This window comes from Meriones unguiculatus, chromosome 3, assembly GCF_030254825.1.
Source record: "Meriones unguiculatus strain TT.TT164.6M chromosome 3, Bangor_MerUng_6.1, whole genome shotgun sequence".
In the NCBI taxonomy this organism is placed as follows: Eukaryota; Metazoa; Chordata; class Mammalia; order Rodentia; family Muridae; genus Meriones; species Meriones unguiculatus.
In genome coordinates this window covers 179,503,888-179,524,162 of record NC_083351.1, presented here as the reverse complement: position 1 = coordinate 179,524,162, position 20,275 = coordinate 179,503,888, and the positions used below count along the sequence as shown (strand labels likewise).

The window sequence follows — 20,275 nt, the reverse complement described above, 5'->3', positions numbered from 1 at the left end:
TAAAACATGAAAAGTACCCTAGAACACTATCCTGGGACACCCCTACAGTGCCATGGGGGGGCCTCGTCGCCTAGGTACAGCCAATGGCTCTAAGCTCTTTCCAGGCTGTGCGGAGGCTAGGGAGACCTGATTAGATGGAGGTGCGGGTGAAGTCTTGAGTGTGGCTGGACTATGTCAAGGACCTCAGTGCTTCAAGCCCACTAGAGTGGAAGGCTCTCCTGGTGAGGTGCAGAGGTATGGCAAAGCCTTCCTCTGGCCCAGGCGTGAATGTTGACAGTCCGGGCCAGCATAAGTATATCTAGATTACTGATCAATGTATGGCAACATTAGCAACTGCAGCTTCTTCCTGAGTCTAGGTAACCTTCCCCCACACTGTACATACTAACCATGCTGAGGGTCTGGGGTGTCATGGAAGTTTGCACTCCAGCTGAGTGCACACGGCCACCTGACCCCAGCAATGCTGTACTGGGGTGTTTGCTCTTCATTCCCTCGTCTCCCCAGCGGGTTTCCAGGACTGAGGTACACAGCACTGGCTAATAGTTTTCAAACTATTGTCTTGTTAAACACTACATTTCTCCCTCTCCTTGCCTTGGAACTTGGAGGTCACGTGACCCAGAGGAGCAAGCTATTGAAGGTCAGTAGGCCTAGGAAAGCATTCTTTACTGAAACAGGCTACTGTGGCTTGCTGCCTTCTCTGGCTAACATTTCTTTCTCCAACTGTATCATCCAATTTGATAACCAATGGAGACTACTGAGAACTGGAGATATGAATGGTACTTCTTTCAAAAAAAAAAAAAAAACTAGACTAAACTAAAAGCTAGGGTTAACGAGATGGCTTAGCAGCTAAGGGGCCTGTCACCAAGGCTGCCAACTGTTTGATCCCTGGAAGGCACATGGGAGAGAGAGAGAATTATCTCTCATAATTGTTTTCTGGCTTTCAAACACATGACAAGTATGTTCATGCACACACATGCGAACCTGCGCGCACACACACAAAAATCTAAAGTAAAAACAAAAGCAAGAGGCATTGCACATGAAATACAACTTTATTGTTTCAGTAGAACTGAGTCACTTTAACTACTGCACCGCACGCTGTAGAGAAGCCTGCGTTTTTAGTGACACACACGTCACCAATCTAGTCAGCACTGATAAACCAGCAAATGACATTTGTCTCTGCACAGGAGTATCCTAACGGATTACATCAGCATACTGTGCGGACAGCACAAGTTACAGGGTTACGCGTATAATTCACAACCATAAACCAAGAGTGCTTCTTACAAGAATTTTGATTATTCTGTACATAAAAATACTGAAAAATATGTAAAGTTTAGTCAAAGGCATATTTCTAAGGCAGAATTCAGTGCAGACACAGAAGCTTTTACTGTATGTAGGTGTCACGGTAGGGAAAGAAGGGACTGAAACAGGGTCCAATGCACATTCACTGATGAATGCCAGTTGCAATTTACAGCAGCAGCAGCAGCAGCAGCAGAGTTCAAGTATTGAAGACAACACAGTTTGCAACACTAAAAAAATTTTTTTCACATCTAAATCTCTCTTCAACAATTTAAAAATTTCACAAAAACCAGTGGCAAAATAAAATCTAAATTTCCAACCACAATATCTTAAACAACTTTTTAACAGATTTCAGATTATAAGCGCGCCAGCTCACAGAGCAGCTTGACTCCTACACACGTGTGCACACACAAACAGGACCACAGACAGAGAAAAGTGAACCCAAGGACTATAATCCACTCAGAAAACTGGGAAAAAACAACCATCTACAATACTCCAGGAAAACAAAACATCACAACATTTAATAATTCTGCTCAGTGTAAACATGAACAAATTACATATTTCTCACAGAATATATACATTTCTATTATCAAAAATCAATTGACCCAAAATTTGAAAAATTTCAAGTATTTTTAGTTTTAGATGATCTGTATAAGACATTGTCCAAGTAAAACTTTGATTATACTGTTTCAGTGAACACCTAAGTTTAAAAGAGGAGCCAATTTATTGCCTAAAATCTCAAACTTCTGATTTATTAGATTTTTTTTCATCTATTAGGAATTTTCAGCTAAACATAAAGATTTCTTTTAAGAAGATACAATTGTAGCTGAGTTAAAAGACCAGATTTGTGGTCATTTTAAAGCAAGAGAGCTTTTTCCTCACTGCTTCATTACAGTGCTTTATTACGATTCAAGTCGAAAGTGTGCTTACTCGCTTTTCTAAAGCGGACTCCGAAGAAGAGTCGGGTATTTAGTCCCAAGGCCTCAGCACGCATGCGCAGATGACGAGTCTAGGGACCCAATGACAGTACATGTGATGACCTTGTGTTCTCTTATCAACGCTACCTGGATGACTCGCGAGCGTTTAAGATTTCCACCTGAAAATATCCATGCATGCTTGCAATATCATATGCCAAGTGAGATAAGCCAGGCACAAAAGGACACACATTGTGTTTTTATTTGTGTGAGGTACTAACAAGAGCCAGACAAAGAAAGGAAGAATTCTGATGACCAGGAGTTTGGGAGAGACCAAAGACAAAGAGCAAGGGCTTTGTTTTAAAATAGAGCTGATTAAAATACTCATCACTATAAACAAATAAAAATGCTAAATAAAGCTTTAAAAAGAAATTCTATGAAGAGTCATAAATCATAAATTAAAAACCTTTAGATGACCTGTCAATCTAAAATTTGATTTCAGTATGTGCTAGGCCAGACTGAATGCTTTTTGTGCAATTTATTAGTTAGTGATAAATACTTTGACATTGATAACTATGTTACAGTTTTATAGTTTCCCTCTAGTACACAGTAATAGAAAGCTCAAATAGATAAGGAATTTGTAAAAACTCAAAGGAGACATGTGAAAGGATGGTGATGACATTAGCCATCAGGGAAACGCAAATGAAAACCACGTGGAATGCCACTTCGGCAGACTGACTGGTAATTTTAAAGACTGGCACAGATGTAAAGGAAATGGAACTTCCACACTGCTGGCCAGAATTTAAGATGATGTAGCCACACTGGGAAGCTATCTGGCGGTTTCCTAAAAAGTTAGACAAGAATTTACATGGCATGGAAACCCTACCTATAAATGTCTACCAAGCATGACAATTAGATTAATGTCTACACAGACTTACAGTTAAATTCACAGTGTTGTTCCTAACATTAATCTGTCTAGGGAATGAAGGTAACGTCCTGTCTCGGCTATGTGGATAAAGTATCCGTATGAAAGAATATCACTTAACAACAAACAATACCAAAAAACTACATTTTAATAGTAAGAATCTCATAGGCTACAACATGCATAAACTTAAAAACACGATGTTAACGGAGAAAGACAGAACAATATAAAATGACTAGAAAAGGCCATTCTGTAAACACAAGGTTAGTGGCTTCCAGGGGTCAGAGGTGAGAGCGGGAATTATGTATAAATGGCCATTTCCAGTAGGTGCTTTTATCAGGGTGATGTTCTAAAAACTGATCACGGTGAAGGATGCACACGTCAGTAAAACTGACAGAAACTCGCTGAACTGCACATCTTCGTGTTTAGGCATATATATTCTATTTTAATGAAGTTGTTAAAAAAAAAAGTTTTGTTTCTAATCCCCAACTGAGACTGGGATAAAAAACCATCCTCTTGTGAAATTCCCTAGAAAACCCTGGAACAGATCTCTTCTTAAGAGTTTTTCTTAATGTACTTCATTAAATATTTCAATAAAATATATCCTTTCCAAAAATCCTTAAGCCCATGTGAGTGATTCTTATAAGCCACGTTCCTTTGGCACCAGGAATGTGTTTGGCAACAGCTATACTGATCAATTTATCACAAAGTAATGTCAGATTTTGGGGGACTTAGGGATGAGGAGGAGCCACCCAGAAGAACCCACAAACCTTGTACCCAGAGGTAGCACTTCAAATGTCAGCACATTACCTCAGCAAGTATCCCTAAGTCTCAGGTCAGCCTGAGACTTCCACCTGTAAGACAGAGGGCTGGTGTAGCTCGCTTTTCACAACCTGCCTCAGATTTCAACCCAAGGAAATCATTTCTACACAACAATCAAGTCCCTCTGCGATCCAGTGACCTGAGACCCAAACTACCTCATTCAGGGTCTTTTTTTTTTCTTTCTTTCTTTCTTTCTTTCTTTCTTTCTTTCTTTCTTTCTTTCTTTCTTTCTTTCTTTCTTTCTTTCTTCTTTCTTTTCTTTTTAGTTAGAAACTAAGATTCCATCAATTACAAATTTAAGAACTACCCCTCAATACCCAAAGTCGTTCCATTGACGTCTCACGTCAGAAAATACCAACCACAGCTTACTTACGTGTTCCTTTCCTGACTTTGACTTGTTATCAGTGGGGTTCTTTGAGGTAACTGTACGTATTTATCCAAATGGCGGGCTAACAAAACATCACAGGCCTGCGGCAAGAAAGCCGGCTAAAAGAGAAAGATGGCATTCAAGTGGCAGCCACAGTCAGACCAGCTGAGCTCTCCAAAGAAATAACAGGCTAATGTGGTCAGCTCTTACGCGTTTTTAGCTCTTTCTCTAAAACATGAAAATTCCTTACTTCCAAAGAGAGAAAGCTTTGTGTGTCCATACCTACCCACTCTACAAATCAATTAAAACACACTTAAGGCTCCAACTTGATTCAGTCTAGCATCTTGTACCTTTTGCCATAGAGAATTCTTACACTGTGGAGCAGGAGGCTGTGCTCGCTGCAGGAGAATAATCCGTCTCAAACAGTTGGTTTTGATGCTTTTCCAGGACTCTTACTTTCAGGACTGGCTGGCTCAGGTACAAGCTCTCTGGATTTTCAATCCATGGAGGGCAAATCTCAAAAGATACAGAGTTGGGGCCATTTGTGCCAATTAGAGCATTATCTGAAGGGAAACGTCAGAGAGCTTCCCCGATGTGGTTTATCACATTCTCGGATCCTCTGCCAAACATCCCATTTTCTCACTAATCTACAAGTCCGCTATCCTGTAAGAAAGTAACCGTCCACTGGATACAGCAATTCCAATGAATCAAACATGTTCAAATGATTTCTGTAGTATCAGAATATCAGACAAAAAGAAAGCATAGAAATCATTAATGTCTTTTCACTCTAGTGGTAAAGAAATGAAGATTCAGAAGGTCCAAATGCCTTTTTTAGGGTGGCACAGTGGTTGGCTGGCAAACTGGGGTAGAACCCAGGCTATGACAGCCTAGTTATGTTCTTTTCCCTTATACCATAGGGCAGGGGGAGGAAGCCAGAGTGAGAATTCCTTGAAGAAAAGTGTTTCTCAAACTTAAGTTTGTCTTTTCAGAATTATTTCTCTTCACGTCAGGTTTTCTTCACGTCAACATAACTTTGTCAAGTCTAATCAAAACTGACCATCCTCGAGAAGAGGCACCAAAGGGGAAGAAGTCTCTTCCTGGATGTGAAGCCACTAAAGTTGAAGCTTCTAATCAATGCTGTGGGTAGTTTACATGTCAAGTTTTTAAATAAGGGCACAATCTGAATCAACCTCCCCTCTTCTCACTGTGTTCCCAGAATTATGCTGTACAGTTATGCCTGAGACTGGCTGACCGACTTTTAGATTTCTTACCACATTTTTTACATTCATACTGTACACTTCTGGTGTGAGTTTTTACATGCTCAACAAGGATTGTGCTCCGAGTAAAGGTTGCTTCACAATAATCACATTTGTAGGGCTTCTCTCCAGTATGAGTTCGGACATGCAAATTAAGAGATGAACTCTGTCTGAAAGTTTTCCCACAGTCTTTACATTTGTATGGTTTCGCACCGCTGTGACATCTCAAGTGGCGACTGAGGCGGGAGTGAGTAGGGAAGGCTTTTTCACAGTGGGTGCACTTGTAGGGTTTTTCTCCTGCATGAAGTCTTTGATGATAGACGACAGTACTGAAAAGGCTGAAAGACAGTCCACACTCCTTACACACATACGGTTTTTCTCCAGTGTGTGTTCTCTGATGTCGGGTAAGGCAAGAATTCTGTCTGAAGGCTTTTCCACACTCATTACACTTATAGGGCTTCTCTCCAGTGTGTATTCTCTGATGTTTTGAAAGAGAGGAGCTATGAGTGAAGGATTTCCCACACTCATTGCACTTATATGGTTTTTCTCCCGTGTGGATTCTCTGGTGTTGATAAAATGAGGAGCTGTCACTGAAGGGCCTCCCACAGTGTTTACACACATAGGGCTTTTCCCCAGTATGACTTCGTCGATGCTTATCAATAGCTTGTAACCCAGCAAAACTTTTCCCACATTCATCACACTTGTAAGGCCTTTTTATGTCCGTTTTTTTACGTGGTTTGAGGGACGAATTAGCTTTGCGGGCTTTTCTGCACGGAATACACACAGAGCGTTTCAAAGTGTAGCCGAAGGCTTTCCCGCACTTCCTACACTTGCTGGACTCTTCAGTTTCCGCTCCTTTGTCTTTGTTTGAGGTTTCATCTTGAAATAAATTCTTCCGGCACTTTTCACATTCAGAGCTTTTACTACTATGCCATGAGATTTGAGTAAACGTTACCCCACACTTACTACACTTCTGAGTCTTACTCAACGAACCAATCTTTGGATGTTTCATATGTTCAATAATAGATGAAGGGTGACGTGGGTCCTTGTCACTTTCACTGCATTTCCTTGACTTTTCTGCACTGCGCTCTTTGTGGTTCACAAGATCTGAATGATAACTGAAGGGTTTCTTGCCTTCCTTCGACCTTGGAGACTTCTTTTTTAAGGAAGCTCTCTGATGTTTGGCTGTGCCAGAAGTTTGTTTGGAATTCTTTCCAGAGGGGCTCTCTTCAGACTCAGGCTCTTTACTCCCATGGCTATTCTGCTTGCCATGACCTTTCTTGGATTTGCCATGTCGCTTCTGAAATTCTGTCTTCAAGCCATAACCATCATCACTGAAGCAGTATTCTACGATTTTTTCTAAAGTCAAGTCTTCCATAAAAGTATCCAACTCACTTCTAGACTCACTTCCAGCCTCTAAAAGAGATTAGAAAGCAAGTGTTTCCCATTTGCAATAAAGGAAAATGCTATATTTGGGACTGACATAGGAACACAGTAACGGTTTTAAGAAAAATGGCTTAGATAGTTATCAAGCCACATTATATTATAGAAGATTATATAATATTGTAAGATATTATAGCTGTATAGACAGGCAAGATAAAAGTGATATAGGAAAGCAAGATGAACACAGAGGCTAGAAAAAATATTGTAGAAGATGAAATGCTTGTGCTTTATGTGAGCAAAGTTGCAAGTCTCACTCTTTTTCCAGTTTCTGTACCAGATTCAAACCTTCTTACTGTCTCTTATACCCAGACTTTATAATGCTAAGCAAATGGTCAGTCCCTCGATAAGCACCGTGTCTGTACCGGTTCACTTAATCCTCACAACAAGCTGACGAAGTACAGCTTGTATTTCATTTTCTGGCTGTCACAATTGGGCACACAGCGAGCCAGAGCTTGCCCTGATCACCTGTATTGTAAGCTGTGAAAGCCAGACTGAAGATTCTTGTATTTTTATTTTGTATGAGTTTTGCCTGCATGTACGTCTGTGTATCACATACATGTACCACCCACAGAGGCCAGAATACTGGGTTACAGATGTCCGGGAACTGCCATGTGTCCTATCAACCACTGAGCCATCTCTGCAGACTCTAAGGCTGTAATTTAATTTCCCACCACAGCCCATCCTTTTGATCCCTATATTACATAGCCATTTCTCAAAGAAACAAATGCACTGATTCCATAGAAATCACCACTTATCCCAGCAACATGCGGCATCACCTATGATAAGTCTTCAGACAACACCACAACCTGGCCCTACCAAGACATGAGCATCAGCCACCCGTTCCTTCTTCTTCTTCTTAAGCCTTTTCTTTGGGTCTGAAAACCCACTACCTAAAATGCAATGCCCCAGTCCATTTTTGTAAATCTGACAGGATCAGAGGTTCAAACTGCTGTAATCAATGAGGAGCTTTCTCCAAAAACATATATTCATGGTGTTTTTCTTAGAACTCTGAATTTATTTCTTGACTGTATCATTCATTCTGGCGGCCCCCCTTCTGTTTACTTCTGTGTGTGTGTGTGCGTGTGTGTTTGCGCACACGCGTGTGCATGTGGGAATGCACTTGCCAATGTACATGTACACGGAGGTCAGAGGAGAATGCTGGCTATCTTTTATCACTCTCCAGTTGTTTTGTTTTTTGTTTTTTTAAATACAGGGTCTTTTGCTGAACCAGAAGTTCACGCCTTCAGTTAGTTTAGCTGGCCAACCCCTGCCTAAAATCTACCTGTGTCTGTCACAAGGCCGGGATTACAAGCACCGAAGTCCAGGCTCGGCTTTTACACGGGTCCTGGACAGTCTAGCAAGGGTCTCCATGCTTGCATGGCAAGCACTTTACCTCCTACCCAGCCCCTATTCTGTCTTTAATTATAAGATCACAGAGTCATCTTTCTAATTGTTTTAATAGGCAGTTCTAAAACTCAAAATCCTACTATTTACAAGTTATATAAAGTTTTTCATACAGTTTAGAATAGAAAAATTAAGATGTATTATTACTTTTCTCTAATATTTCCAAGATCATTAGTGATTTTTGAAAGTTATATCAGTTACATAAACGACCTATCTTACATAATTTATTGATTCCCTTATTGAGTGTTTATCAAATCATGTCCCTACAGTTAGGGATACAGCTCGGTGGTAGAATGTATGCCTAGCAAGCACAAGACACGGGGCTCAGGTTCCGTGTTGTATGTGCACATGCGTGTCTGTGCAGGTTCAACTTCACATGATTCCTAAGGAATGGTGCCTCAGCACCCCCTCTGATCGATGAGCCTTACATGTCTACAGATTCAATTCGTAACAGTACTGCTGCTTTAAATATATAATCCTACACCTGACTAAGTCGGAACTTTTTCAAGTTCAGTAGCCATTTTCATCAGTTATCTGCTCAAGCTGTTTGCTCGTTATTTCTAAATTATCTCCTGCTAGCTCATTATTCATTTGTGTGAGTTAAATAATTATATCTATTAAGTCTACCTTTAATATAAATGGCAAAACAGCACAAAACCCATTTTTCATAAACATAATAAAACAATTGTTTTTTATTTATGTAATTATAATGGAACAGCTGAAAGGTTGGCTAAAATGAATGCTTTAGAAAATGGGCCAAAGAATGACCAGTTTCACTTTTTTTTTTAAAAGAAAGGTACTAATGTATATAATGGCATTTTAATTATTAAAATGTATATTAAATGTAGTTATTTTTAAATTTTAGGAAGATACAGAGAAAGACAAAGGAAAAGCCTAATCCCTTGAAGGTTAACATAATAAAAATAACATAAATGTTAGCAAAAATGTTTCTCAGATGTTAGAAATCCACAAATATTTAACCTATACATTTAGCCGTATGAGCATTTTATTCACAAAAAAATGGGATTATTATACATATTTACTGGCTGAATTCCCACTTACCCTTCAAGATTAAGTTCAAATGCTAATTAAGGTATCGTTCCTTTATACAGATGTTCTTTTATTTACAATAAAGTTATGTTTTGGCATATCCATCGTAAGGTCAAAGTACCCTAAGTAAAAATGTATTCAGCACAGCCGACATACTCTGGGGCTTTTAAGCACAAGCTTTCATGATCATGATTGTGTTGAGTGACGCAGCTGCCCAGCCTTGCAAAAGAGTATCAAATTACACACTGCAGGTTAAGTAGAGTTTCAAGTCAATATGCATCGCTTCGCATCGTGGAAGTAAAAATACAATCCTAACACCAACCATTGTGGGTTCGGCATCTATGTCCACATACTTCCATAGCTCCTTCTATGTGCCGTTCCTAAGGCCTGAGTTATGTTACTAACACACTCGTGTGGATGCTTGGTCTTTTAAGTGTCCATAATGATGTGCTTCTCAGATCTGCTGTGGGGAGACCCGCCTCTGCTACTGCATTCACATCAGGTCCACTGGTCACACACCCTCTCGCTGTCAGTGGTGACAGACACAGACACAGGACCATTTCTGAGATTGGGAGCCCCTCTCAGGTGACTGTTGTCCCAGTCTTGACTAACTTCACAAACCATCTACAGCTTAATATACTTCTTCCCTAGTACCTCCCCTATCAGTGGACTAGGGAGGGGCATAGGGGGAGAAGAGGGAGGGAGGGCAGGACTGGGAGGAGACAAGGAGGGGCCGCAGCTGGGACACAATTGAATAAACTGTAATAAATGATAATAAAAAAGATACTTCCTTCCCAACCTCTGTCCGTCCTCCCTCACTTCAGAGGTTACACCTGTACTGTGCACTCACAGCAATCCTACTCTCTCTCCCTCGTCCTTTTTCTTTCTCTCTCTTTTCTTTCTTGTTTTTTTTTTTTTTTTCTTTTTTGAGACAGGGTTTCTCTGTGTAGCCTTGGCTGTCCTGGACTCGCTTTGTAGACAGCTGGCCTTGAACTCACAGAGATCTGCTGCCTCTGCCTCCCTGAGTGCTGGGATTACAAGCGTGTGTCACCACTGCCACCTCCTTCTCCACTTTTCTTTGCTTGAAATTTCTCCCAACGAATCTCCAGTCTTGAAAATACTTTTCAGAGGACCCAAATCAATAGTGCCCCCATTACAAAGAACATTCCAGGAAAGTGACAGCTCTTTTCTAATCAGTCAACATTATATTCTAGCAATAGACCCACCCAGCATTTCAAAGATTTTTCCCACTAGCCTGGTCAACAACAGTTTTCATTTCCTTCTTACCTTTTACCACCAACTAACTCACCTGGTCTGGGGCCTTTTGAAAGTTCTTTTTCTAGTACCCTTGGTAACTTAACCCACTTCAGATGGGAAATCAAGTCAAATTTAGAAACTGGAGCGCCTGCTTAGAAAAAAGAACAAAAAATGGTTTTTTACACATAGAACGACAATGACTCAACATTCATGTTTAGCCTGTTTCTTTAAGGAAGATAAAGATGATGCCAAATACAGAGAAGGAAGAATCCGAGGAGGAGGGAGGGGAAGGCATAACACTGGAGACAGCAAAATCATACTCCACATTTCCAATGCAATGGAGCAAAAACTGTTTCAGGAGGAAGTATCACAGAAAGTACATTTTTTAGGGTCCATTTTTAGGAATAGTCATGGCAGGTCCTGGATGCTCAGCAGAAACGGTTAAAATAGTTAAAAATTGTTAAAATACAGTATCTTCCAGATAAGGTAACAGAAGATGAAGGTTTACCCACACAGACGTTAGATCATGAAGAGAGGAGTCTTTACCTGTGAATTCTACGTTCTCTAAGTTTTCCAGCAGCACTTCCTTATACAGTTCCCTCTGCGCTGGCTCCAGCATCTTCCACTCTCCTCTGCTAAAGTCCACAAACACGTCCTCAAACGTTACAGATTCCTAGAAGGCCAATCACAGCATCTGTGCATTGTGTCAGTTCCCGGTGGAGCCTGGCATTAAACACGGACCTTACAAGACTTCTCTGAACCGTTAACACTAACCAGGCTAACCCTAACCCACTAATTTCTAACTAATGTGTCAATTATGGAAAATCATAAATTGGCATTCCCCACCCTCAGATCTGTAGCATATCAACTAACTACGGGTAACAGTTAACTACGTAAGAGCAGCTGTGTTACACACTTTAGGCGGGTGAAGGAGCGTTGTCCTGGCTGTTGTTACTGAGCCTTTCTCTCCGCAGGCCAGGCCAGCCTCTAGTGCTGGACTCTGGGTGTGCACCACCACGCCCAGCTGCAGTAACACTTTAAAACAACAATCCAAGAGACCCTGGCTCGGCAACACACTCATGCTTTCAAGTATGTCACACTTGCAAACAAGAATGCTGGCTGTTAAAATTACTTTCTCTTTTTCCTTGATACTTGGTGGGAACCCGCACGGGCTTTGAACCAGCCGTTTGAGCTCAGGAATTGCGGGTGTGTGTCTCCGGTGCGGACTAAATTCATTTTCTAGAACCTACAGCATCCTCCATCCTCCGGGGGGGGGGGCAGAACGATGGTGTTTCCTAGCACGTGGATCAGTACCTTGTCAACCTTCTACGGTGTAACCCAATGCCAGCACCGAGACTTCAAGCAACACAAGTACATTCTCTCCCAATTCCAGAAACAGGCGATCCAGGTGCTGGCGGGAGTGCACCCTCGAGCCTCTGAGGAAGAACCCATTCTTTGCTTGTCTAGCTCCCACCGGCTGCCAGCATTCCCTGACCTTCCCCGGCCGTGGTTCAGTACCTCCAGACTGCCTCCCTTTCTGTATCATCATCATCGCCATACTCAAACGCTTTATGCTTCTCTCATAAGGACTCATGTCATATAACCCAGGATCAACGAATCTTTCCAGTTCTACTTTATTTATATATTAATAATAAAATTTATTTATTTATTTTGCTTTCTTTTTTCTTTCAAAACAGGGTTTCTCTGTGTAGCCCTGGCTATCCTGGAACTTCCTCTGTAGACGATGTTGGCCTTGAACTCAGGGATCCGACTGCTTCTACCTCCCAAGTCCTGGGATTAAAGGTGTGGGCCATCACTGCCCAGCCTTCTTTCCAATTTAGTAGTATCAATTCTTCATCTTTTTTTTTTTTAGTTTTTCAAGACAGAGTTTCTCTGTGTAGCCTCGGCTGTCCTGGACTCACTTCGCAGTCCAGGTTGGCAAACTCACAGAGATCCACCTGCTTCCCAAGTGCTGGGATTAAAGGCATGCACCACCACACCTGGCCCAATTTTTCACCTTAAAACCTACAGCTTAACTACACGTGTAATGAATGATTTTTCTTCAAGCAAATGATACAAGTTCCAGAGACCAGGAAGCAGACATATTTCTGGGGTTCATTATTGCCCTTCTATAGAACAATTGTTTAATATTGTATTTTGTTATTGTTGTTTTTTTCAAAACAGGGTTTCTCTGGGTAACGTTGGCTGTCCTGGACTCATGCTGTAGACCAGGCTGGCCTCAAACTCACAGAGCTCCACCTGCCTGTGCCTCCTGAGCGCTGGGATCCCAGGCGTGCGCACACCTGGCTCTCTAGCGTAATTTCCCCTCACTGGAAATGACTGGTGCTAGTATCCGTTCCTGCATGAGCTCGTCTGAGCTGATCCCAAGCTTCTCCAAGCAGACAATAACACTGTAAATAATATGCCTTTGTCTCTCAGCATTTAGAGCACATTTCTGTCTTACTTCACTTGGCTGACTGGTATGTTCAGGGAATATTGATCATTTTGCTTACATTATGAGCCCTGCTTCTTTTAACCTCCTGATTCTACCCAGGTGGAGAAGTTCTTTACCATATCAGGAGAATATAATTCTATTTCCACCTGACTCGTTCTTGTCAAGAGTAACTTTTGGTTTTCACTAAATGCTCCCCGTGAAACGCTTTGGGGACGGTGCTGGTGCATTAAGCATGTTTCCGCACGCCCGTGGAGGTCAGAGGACCACCTGGTGGAATTCTCTCCTTCTACTAGATAGCTCTGGGGGCAGAATTAGGCTATCACGCTCACCTGCGGGAGCCTTCGCCCACCCAGCCGCCTCACTCACCTTAAATGCTTTTGTTTAGCATCAGAATAATGTTGTAGTCGTGAATCCTAATAAACTGCATGTAAACCGTGACCTATAAGTTGTCTGGGTTTATTTTGTATCTTGAAGAATAAAAACCAGTGGAAGAAAACTTACACGTGGCTCGGTACTTGGAGGAACAGCCACCATCTCATCTTCTCCCAAATCCTCCTCTTTGCAAACAGCAGAATCCTGAGTGCTAAGATCTGTGAAACAGAAAAATCAACCTGGTTTTTCAGTTCCATTATTTGTGTAAAGTCAGAACTCACAACCCCTCCTCGAGCTGGGCTAACCTACTGGAGTGGCTCACAGACACTTACTTGCCTACTTAACATGAAAGATGTTAGAAAGGGCACAAACAGCCAGATGACAAAACTGCCTTCAGAAGAGGGTCAGAGCTTCTGAATTTAGTCACAGCCTGGACATAGCCAGATACAAACTCCTCCTGTACTCTCCTCATGGATAACCACCCTCCAGGAATCCCTCCATGTCCAGCTTTCTTTAACACAATTTCATCTCTAGGTCTTTCTAGCTCCCCCTTCTTTCGTAAGATTCCCTGCACTCTGCCCAAAGTTGGGTTATGGTCTCAGCATCTGCTTTGATACCCTGCTGGGCAGTATCTTTCAGAGGCCCTCTGTGGTAGGCTTCTGTCCTGTTTCCTGTTTTCTGTTTTCTCCCTCTTCCAGTGTCCATCCCATTTGTCTGAGTGAGGATTGATCACCTTACCCAGGGTCCTCCTTCTTGCTTAGCTTCTTTAGGTGCACAGATTTTAGTATGTTTATCCTATATGTCTAATAGCCATTTATAAGTGAGTATATACCTTATGTGTCTTTCTGCTTCTGGGATACCTCACTCAGGATGATCTTTACTAGATCCCACCATTTGCCTGCAAATTTCCTGATTTCCTTGTTTCAAATTGCTGAGTGGTATTCCATTATGTAAATCTACCACAATTTATGTATTATAGGAGCCCCACAAGGGGAACAACAGAACCAAAAAATCTGGCACAGGGCTCTTTTCTGAGACTGATACTCTAACCAAGGACCATTCATGGAGATAACCTAGAACCTCTGCTCAGATGTAGTCCATGGCAGCTCAGTATCCAAGTGGGTTCCCTAATAAGGGGAACAAGGACTGTCTGGCATGAACTCAGTGGCTGGCTCTTTGATCAGCTCCCCCTGAGGGGGGAGCAGCCTTGCCAGGCCACAGAGGAGACAATGCAGCCAGTCCTGAGGAGGCCTGATAGACTAGAGTCAGATGGAAGGGGAGGAGGACCTCCCCTATCAGTGGACTTGGAGAGAGGCATGGGAGATGAGGGAAGGAGGGTGGGATTTGGAGGGAATGAGGGAGGGGGCTACAGCTGGTATAGAAAATAAATAAACTGTAATTAATATAAAAATAAGACAATTTCATCATGTAGGCATGATTAGTGACACCACTGGTGGTCACCTCAACTTTGAGCCCTCTCCTTTGGGGGGGGTGAGTTTCATCCTCTTATAGCTGCACTGGAAATCTGCCTTCACGGGTAGTTACGTGTGGACATTCCAAATACCACCTCAAGAAATTCAGGCAAGGCTACAAGGGGCCTGATCAATGAGCAGACAACTGTCTTTCACCTTGACATCTATCAAAGGTTCTGGAACAGGTTTCAGGAACCAAGGAGGAAAGGTCAAATATTTTAATAAAAAGGCATTTATTGCTCTAGTCACTTGGAAAACAACAAGGTATAGGGGCTGCAGGTCAAGGAGGGAATGAAAACTCAAATATTTCAAGGATCTACTTTATACTATCATAGGGTTTCACGGTTCTCTAGAGCAGAGAAAAAAACATCAATTTTTCCTTCTCTTTAAAATGCAGGACTGCCAGAGAGATAGTTTTCTATATTTAAAAAAATAAGCTTTCCTCCACTATTTCATCAAAAGATCTTTTCAGTTCTTGAGTCCACAAAAACTGAACTCCTTCTTTCCATAAACCCGTAGCTATAAAATAATTACTCGGTAAAGAGTTTTTTTTTTAATCTCTAATTTATAAGATCTATAAAGGTAAATTAGCTTTGCTCAAATATTACTCATAGCTACTGACTGAACAAAGACACCATGCTGGCCAAAAAAACCCCAACCCAACCCAAACCAAACCAATAAAACAACTGCCTCTGGATTTACCAGCTGATTTCTACAGATTATAGTTAAGAAACAAGAAAACCCCAGTGTGTGTTTAAGGGGAAAATGCAGGTGGGGTTCCGGTGAACTCACTGGGAGCTTAAGGGTGGAAGACTGGCTCCAGACCCCAGAAAAAGCCTGAATTCAGTGGCTAAACGCACCGAACATCCTGAGATGACAATTTTTTTTTCAAGTAAAGGGAAATAATTTTTCCAAATCACACTCTACCATCTTATAACAAGAACTGTAAGCAATTTTATTGACCAGATAACTGGGAAAAAATTAAGAGTTCTATAAAGATGCAAGAGGATTAATTTAAGAAACTGTTCATTGCTGCTATCAATGGATTCTTTGCAGGGTCTCCACACAGAGGCCGGAAGCGTGGAGGGGGGATGGACAAGCTCTAAGCTAGCTAGGATGAAGTACTGCCTACTGGCACCAATTCAATTTGTGGTCACACAGATAACTGGGGTGCCTAAAATGTGGGCTGTGATGCCTCTTTGGCTCGTTCATCAACACAACAGGCTCATTTTCCAAAATCAGGGCCTCTGAGACCCCACAGTACAGAACTGATTACGAGTAATCTGTAAAGTAGAACGCTTCCCTTAAGTCAATGGTCCTCAACCTTATTAATGCTGCAACTTTTTCATACAATTCCTTATACTGTGATGACCCCAACCATAAAATTATTCTCATTGCCACTTCAAAACTGTAATTTCGCAATTATGATGTAAATGTCTGTCATACAGGATATCTGAGATGATTCCCAAAGGGGTCTCGACTCACAGGTTGAGAACCACTGCCTTAAATTATCTCTCACCTTTGAATATATAATTGTAACTCTTAATTTTCAGTCTGAGCTGTATTGCTTCCTTTGAGACGTTTATTTCATACCTTAGGGGTTCCTCTCACCCCTCCCCTCCCCTGCAACTCTCACCTTCCTTTTCTTCCAGCGTTTGGTTCAAATCTTCTACCAGCATCACTACCTCCGCACTACTCTCAGGATGCTGAGAATCCACCCAAATCCTCATCTCTCCAGGCAGAACCCTCAGGAACTGCTCAAACACTAACAGCTCTAAGATCTGCTCTTTGGTGTGAATGTCTGGTCTTAGCCACTGCTTGCAGAGCTCCCAGAGTTGATTCAGGGTTTTTCTGGGTCCTTCTTCTTTCGAGTAACAAAACCACCTGAACTTCTGCCTGAAAGACTCTAGGTCATCAGCATATCCTCTTAGGATCCTTTCTCGGACACTGAGAGTGTCCACTCTAGGAACTGTGCCTTGTTCACTGGAAGGCGGAGCTGAGGGGTCTGGAGAGAGAGCTGTCATGTTTGAGGGCCCTAAAGCTTGCATTGTAGCACCAGCAGTGATCCAGTCCTCGTCAGACTATCTGAGTATCGGTGTGCTCTGCCAACAGGTACTATCTGTGCACACAGAATTACTCAGTGCTCCGGGAATCCAGTTTACAGTCGCGAAGGAACTGTCAAGAAGAAACAAGAGAGGTTAAATGAATAAACGGATTGTTAATTCTGAAAACACTGGCTTTTATCCCCCCACGAACCCCCCAACCCCCACACCTCTATAGACTTAGAGACTCAGAGGTGTTCTGCCAAACCAACTCTTCTATTAAAAGGAGAATCTTTACAGAACAAAACCCAAAGAGTGAAACAAAGACAATTAAATGTACTCTGTAAGCAGAGAGTCACTTCAGACTGAACACTCGTCACATACAAAATGGAAGATCTCCTGGTTTCAGGTGATTCCGGCGATTCTGGCACAAACCTATTTAACAAGTCCCGTCTTCTTTCCACAAACGCACATTTCCTGTCGGTCACTCAACTCAAAAACCTGATTTCATATTTGATTATCAAATTTCTCTCCCCTCCTCTTTTCATGTAATAAATAACCAAGCTCAGGCTTCTCCATCCTAAAATTTAGATTTATTTATTTTATGTGCATGAGTATTTTCCTGCCTGTATTTGTGTGTACCAAGTGTGTACCTTGTGCCCATGGAGGGCAGGAAAAGGCATCGGATCCTGGAGTTGGAGTTACAGAAGATGCGGGGGCTGGGAAGCGAGCCTGGGTCCTCTGGAAGAGCAACACGGGCTCTTAACCTCGGAGCCTCTCTCTTAGGGACAGCCGTTTTCAATCCAGGGTTTCTCCTAATACTCCAAAGCCGAGCCTGCCATTTCCCTGCTTAGAGGTCCTCCCTGGGTCAATGCAGAGCGCACAAAGAACAAGCTGGAGATTTGCCGATATACCTCACAGACTGCCACCGCGGCCACAGAGAAATACCCTCATGCCAACTCTCCCTACCCTTTACACCAGAAAGATTCCCTCCTCCCCGCTCCTTGGGATGTTGCCTTCCTATTCTTGCCAATCCTTTACTCATTCTCCAAAACAGGGCTCCTGTGGCTCAGGGGTGAAGAGCACTTGCTGTTCTGGCAGAGGAAGCAGGCTTGATTCTATTCCTGCCACCTACATAGCAACCCACAACCACCTGTCACTCCGGTTTCAGGGATCCAGCACTCTTCTGACAAGCACGCAGTACAGACATACATGCAAGCAAAACACCCGTAAACACAAAATGAAATCGGAGCTAGACACACTGCTCAGGGCAAGGCGCTTGTCGAGCATGCGTCTTCCTGCTGTCAATCTTCACATACACACCACCACCTCCACCACCAAAAGGGGGGGACCCCACAAGGAATCTATCAAAGGCAAAAGCCCTGGCTCTTCTCAGCTCACTCGCCACCCCCACCGTGGAAAGCTCCCTTTGATCCCCAAGTGTTTTGTTTTTGTTTTTTTTTGCACAGTCTGGCCTGTGCTGCATGAATTCATTCATTCAACAAATGACTGGGCATCTAGAGAAATGGGAATGGGCACTGTGGCGGCAGGCGGGAACAGAGCACCTCCATCACAGAAATACGACCTGAGATGTACCGTAATCAGGCAAGACACACTAGCGTTAACCACCCGCCTTGGGACCCGACAAACAGCGCGCATGATGTCATTTACTTCTCTGCTAAACATAGGCGCCCGCTGTGTTACCTGGCTCCCCTTTGGGCACCTGGACTCCGCAGTGACCGAGACATGCGCAGCCACTTCAATAGAGGCTCTGTGAAAATGTGACGCAGGTAAAGGGTTTGGAAAGCAGCAGCAATCTGCCCCACAGGTGTCAGCTGGCAAAGCCCGGAGACGCTCCAGCTTATGACAAAGGAGGATCCAGAGATCCGAGAGATACAACCAGGGACGCGGCTAAAAATCTTATCAAAGGATCGCACACATACGCACGCACGTGAGCAAACGCACCAAGGAATTATTTCGCTTAAAATACCACGGTGGCGAAGTTTTCAAGCCCCGAGCACGGGTCGGAACGGAATGGGACGGCTCGGAGCTGCAGAAGCGCACGCCCCCGCAGCGGCAGCGGCAGCGCAGCGCCCGGTCTGCGAAATGCTCTGGGTCCCAACCCGCCCAAGGTGTGCGCGCTCGGAACCTGCAACCGGCGCAGCTCCAAAACGAACGGCGCAAACAACCGATACCTGCACCCGCATCCGCAGCCAGCTGCACCACAATAAGCTTTCAGACCCTTGCCCCGCAGCAGCTGCGCGCGCAAGCCCGCGGCAGCCACCGCGCCTGCGCAAAGGCTGCAAACTACGATTCCCGGGGTCCGCCGGCCTCGATTTCAGAATCTCCTGTGCTTTCCATAGGCTCCTATCTGGCTCGCTGCGCATGGTCACTGAGGAGCGGCTGGGGGGCTCCGCGGCTGAATTATTGCTGCGCCAGAGGCTTAGAGGCCTAGAACCCCGCTTAGGTTTTTCACATCCACGCGGCTCGGTATCCACGGTAACCTTAAATCTCCCACAGCTTCTCCCATCACCACGGTTCACTTGAATCCGAAGTGGAAAAATCCACCGAGGAAGCATTAGCGATGTGTTCAACGCAAACCATCTTCCGCGCTGCAAATAAGCTATACAAATGTCATCCTCTGACCTCCACCATCACCATCACCTGTCACTATCACCGTGGTCCGAGGCACAGCTCCACCGCCCCTTGCCTGCGCTGTTGCAATAGCTTCTTGGTTTTCCGCTGTCTGCCCGTTACACCACGGCTAGGCAGACTATGTCCCTCTCAGTGAAGGACTGCTCAGAACTCCAGTATCTTAGCTCCTTGTTCTCTTACTGTGATAAAAATACCCTGACAAAAGCAACTAAAAAGGAAAGGGATTTATTTCAGCTCACAGTTCAAGGTATATTCAAGGGAAGTCAAGGCAGCACGGGCTTGAAGCAGCTGGTCGTGTCGCATCCACAACCAGGAAGCAAAGCCAGAGGTCGAGTCTCACGTCTCTAATCCCAGCACTCTTGAGGCAAAGGCAGGCAGATCTCCGAGTTCGAGGACAGCCTGGTCTACAGAGTGAGTTCTGGGACAGCCAGCACTACGCAGAGAAACCCTGTCTGGAAAAACAAGCAAGTACACAACCAGGAAGCAGAGGGCAGGGGGTGCTCGCAGCTGCTCAGGCCCCTTTCCCTGTTTATACAACCTGGGATTCCTGC

At 43.5% G+C, this 20,275-nt stretch overlaps 1 protein-coding gene across 4 annotated transcripts; it reads right to left on the bottom strand.

Moving 5' to 3' along the window:
• Positions 1-3,483: 3,483 nt before the first annotated feature.
• Positions 3,484-19,844, bottom strand: Znf483 (zinc finger protein 483). 4 transcript variants are annotated; one of them, XM_021651789.2, is made up of 6 exons: positions 19,265-19,844; positions 16,664-17,202; positions 13,685-13,773; positions 11,275-11,401; positions 10,781-10,879; positions 3,484-6,990 (listed from the first exon to the last, which is right to left on the bottom strand). In XM_021651789.2, the coding sequence occupies exons 2-6, from the start codon at positions 17,073-17,075 to the stop codon at positions 5,537-5,539; spliced, it is 2,181 nt and encodes a 726-aa protein (XP_021507464.1). In that variant the 5' UTR covers positions 17,076-17,202; positions 19,265-19,844; the 3' UTR covers positions 3,484-5,536. The 4 variants fall into 4 exon arrangements, with proteins under 4 accessions (XP_021507464.1, XP_060237116.1, XP_021507465.1 ...); XM_060381133.1 differs by having other exon boundaries at positions 10,781-10,876; positions 19,265-19,842; XM_021651790.2 differs by lacking the exon at positions 19,265-19,844 and adding an exon at positions 19,035-19,256.
• Between the last annotated feature and the right edge of the window lie 431 nt (positions 19,845-20,275).

Coding starts and splice junctions, on each gene's coding strand:
- Znf483 (XM_021651789.2), bottom strand. CDS start 17,075: ATGCAAGCTTTAGGGCCCTCAAACATGACAGCTCTCTCTCCAGACCCC. Junction 13,774..16,663: donor AACGCTGGAAGAAAAGGAAG/GTGAGAGTTGCA, acceptor TCTGTTTCACAG/ATCTTAGCACTCAGGATTCT. Junction 6,991..10,780: donor TTCAAAAGGCCCCAGACCAG/GTGAGTTAGTTG, acceptor AATCTCTTTTAG/AGGCTGGAAGTGAGTCTAGA.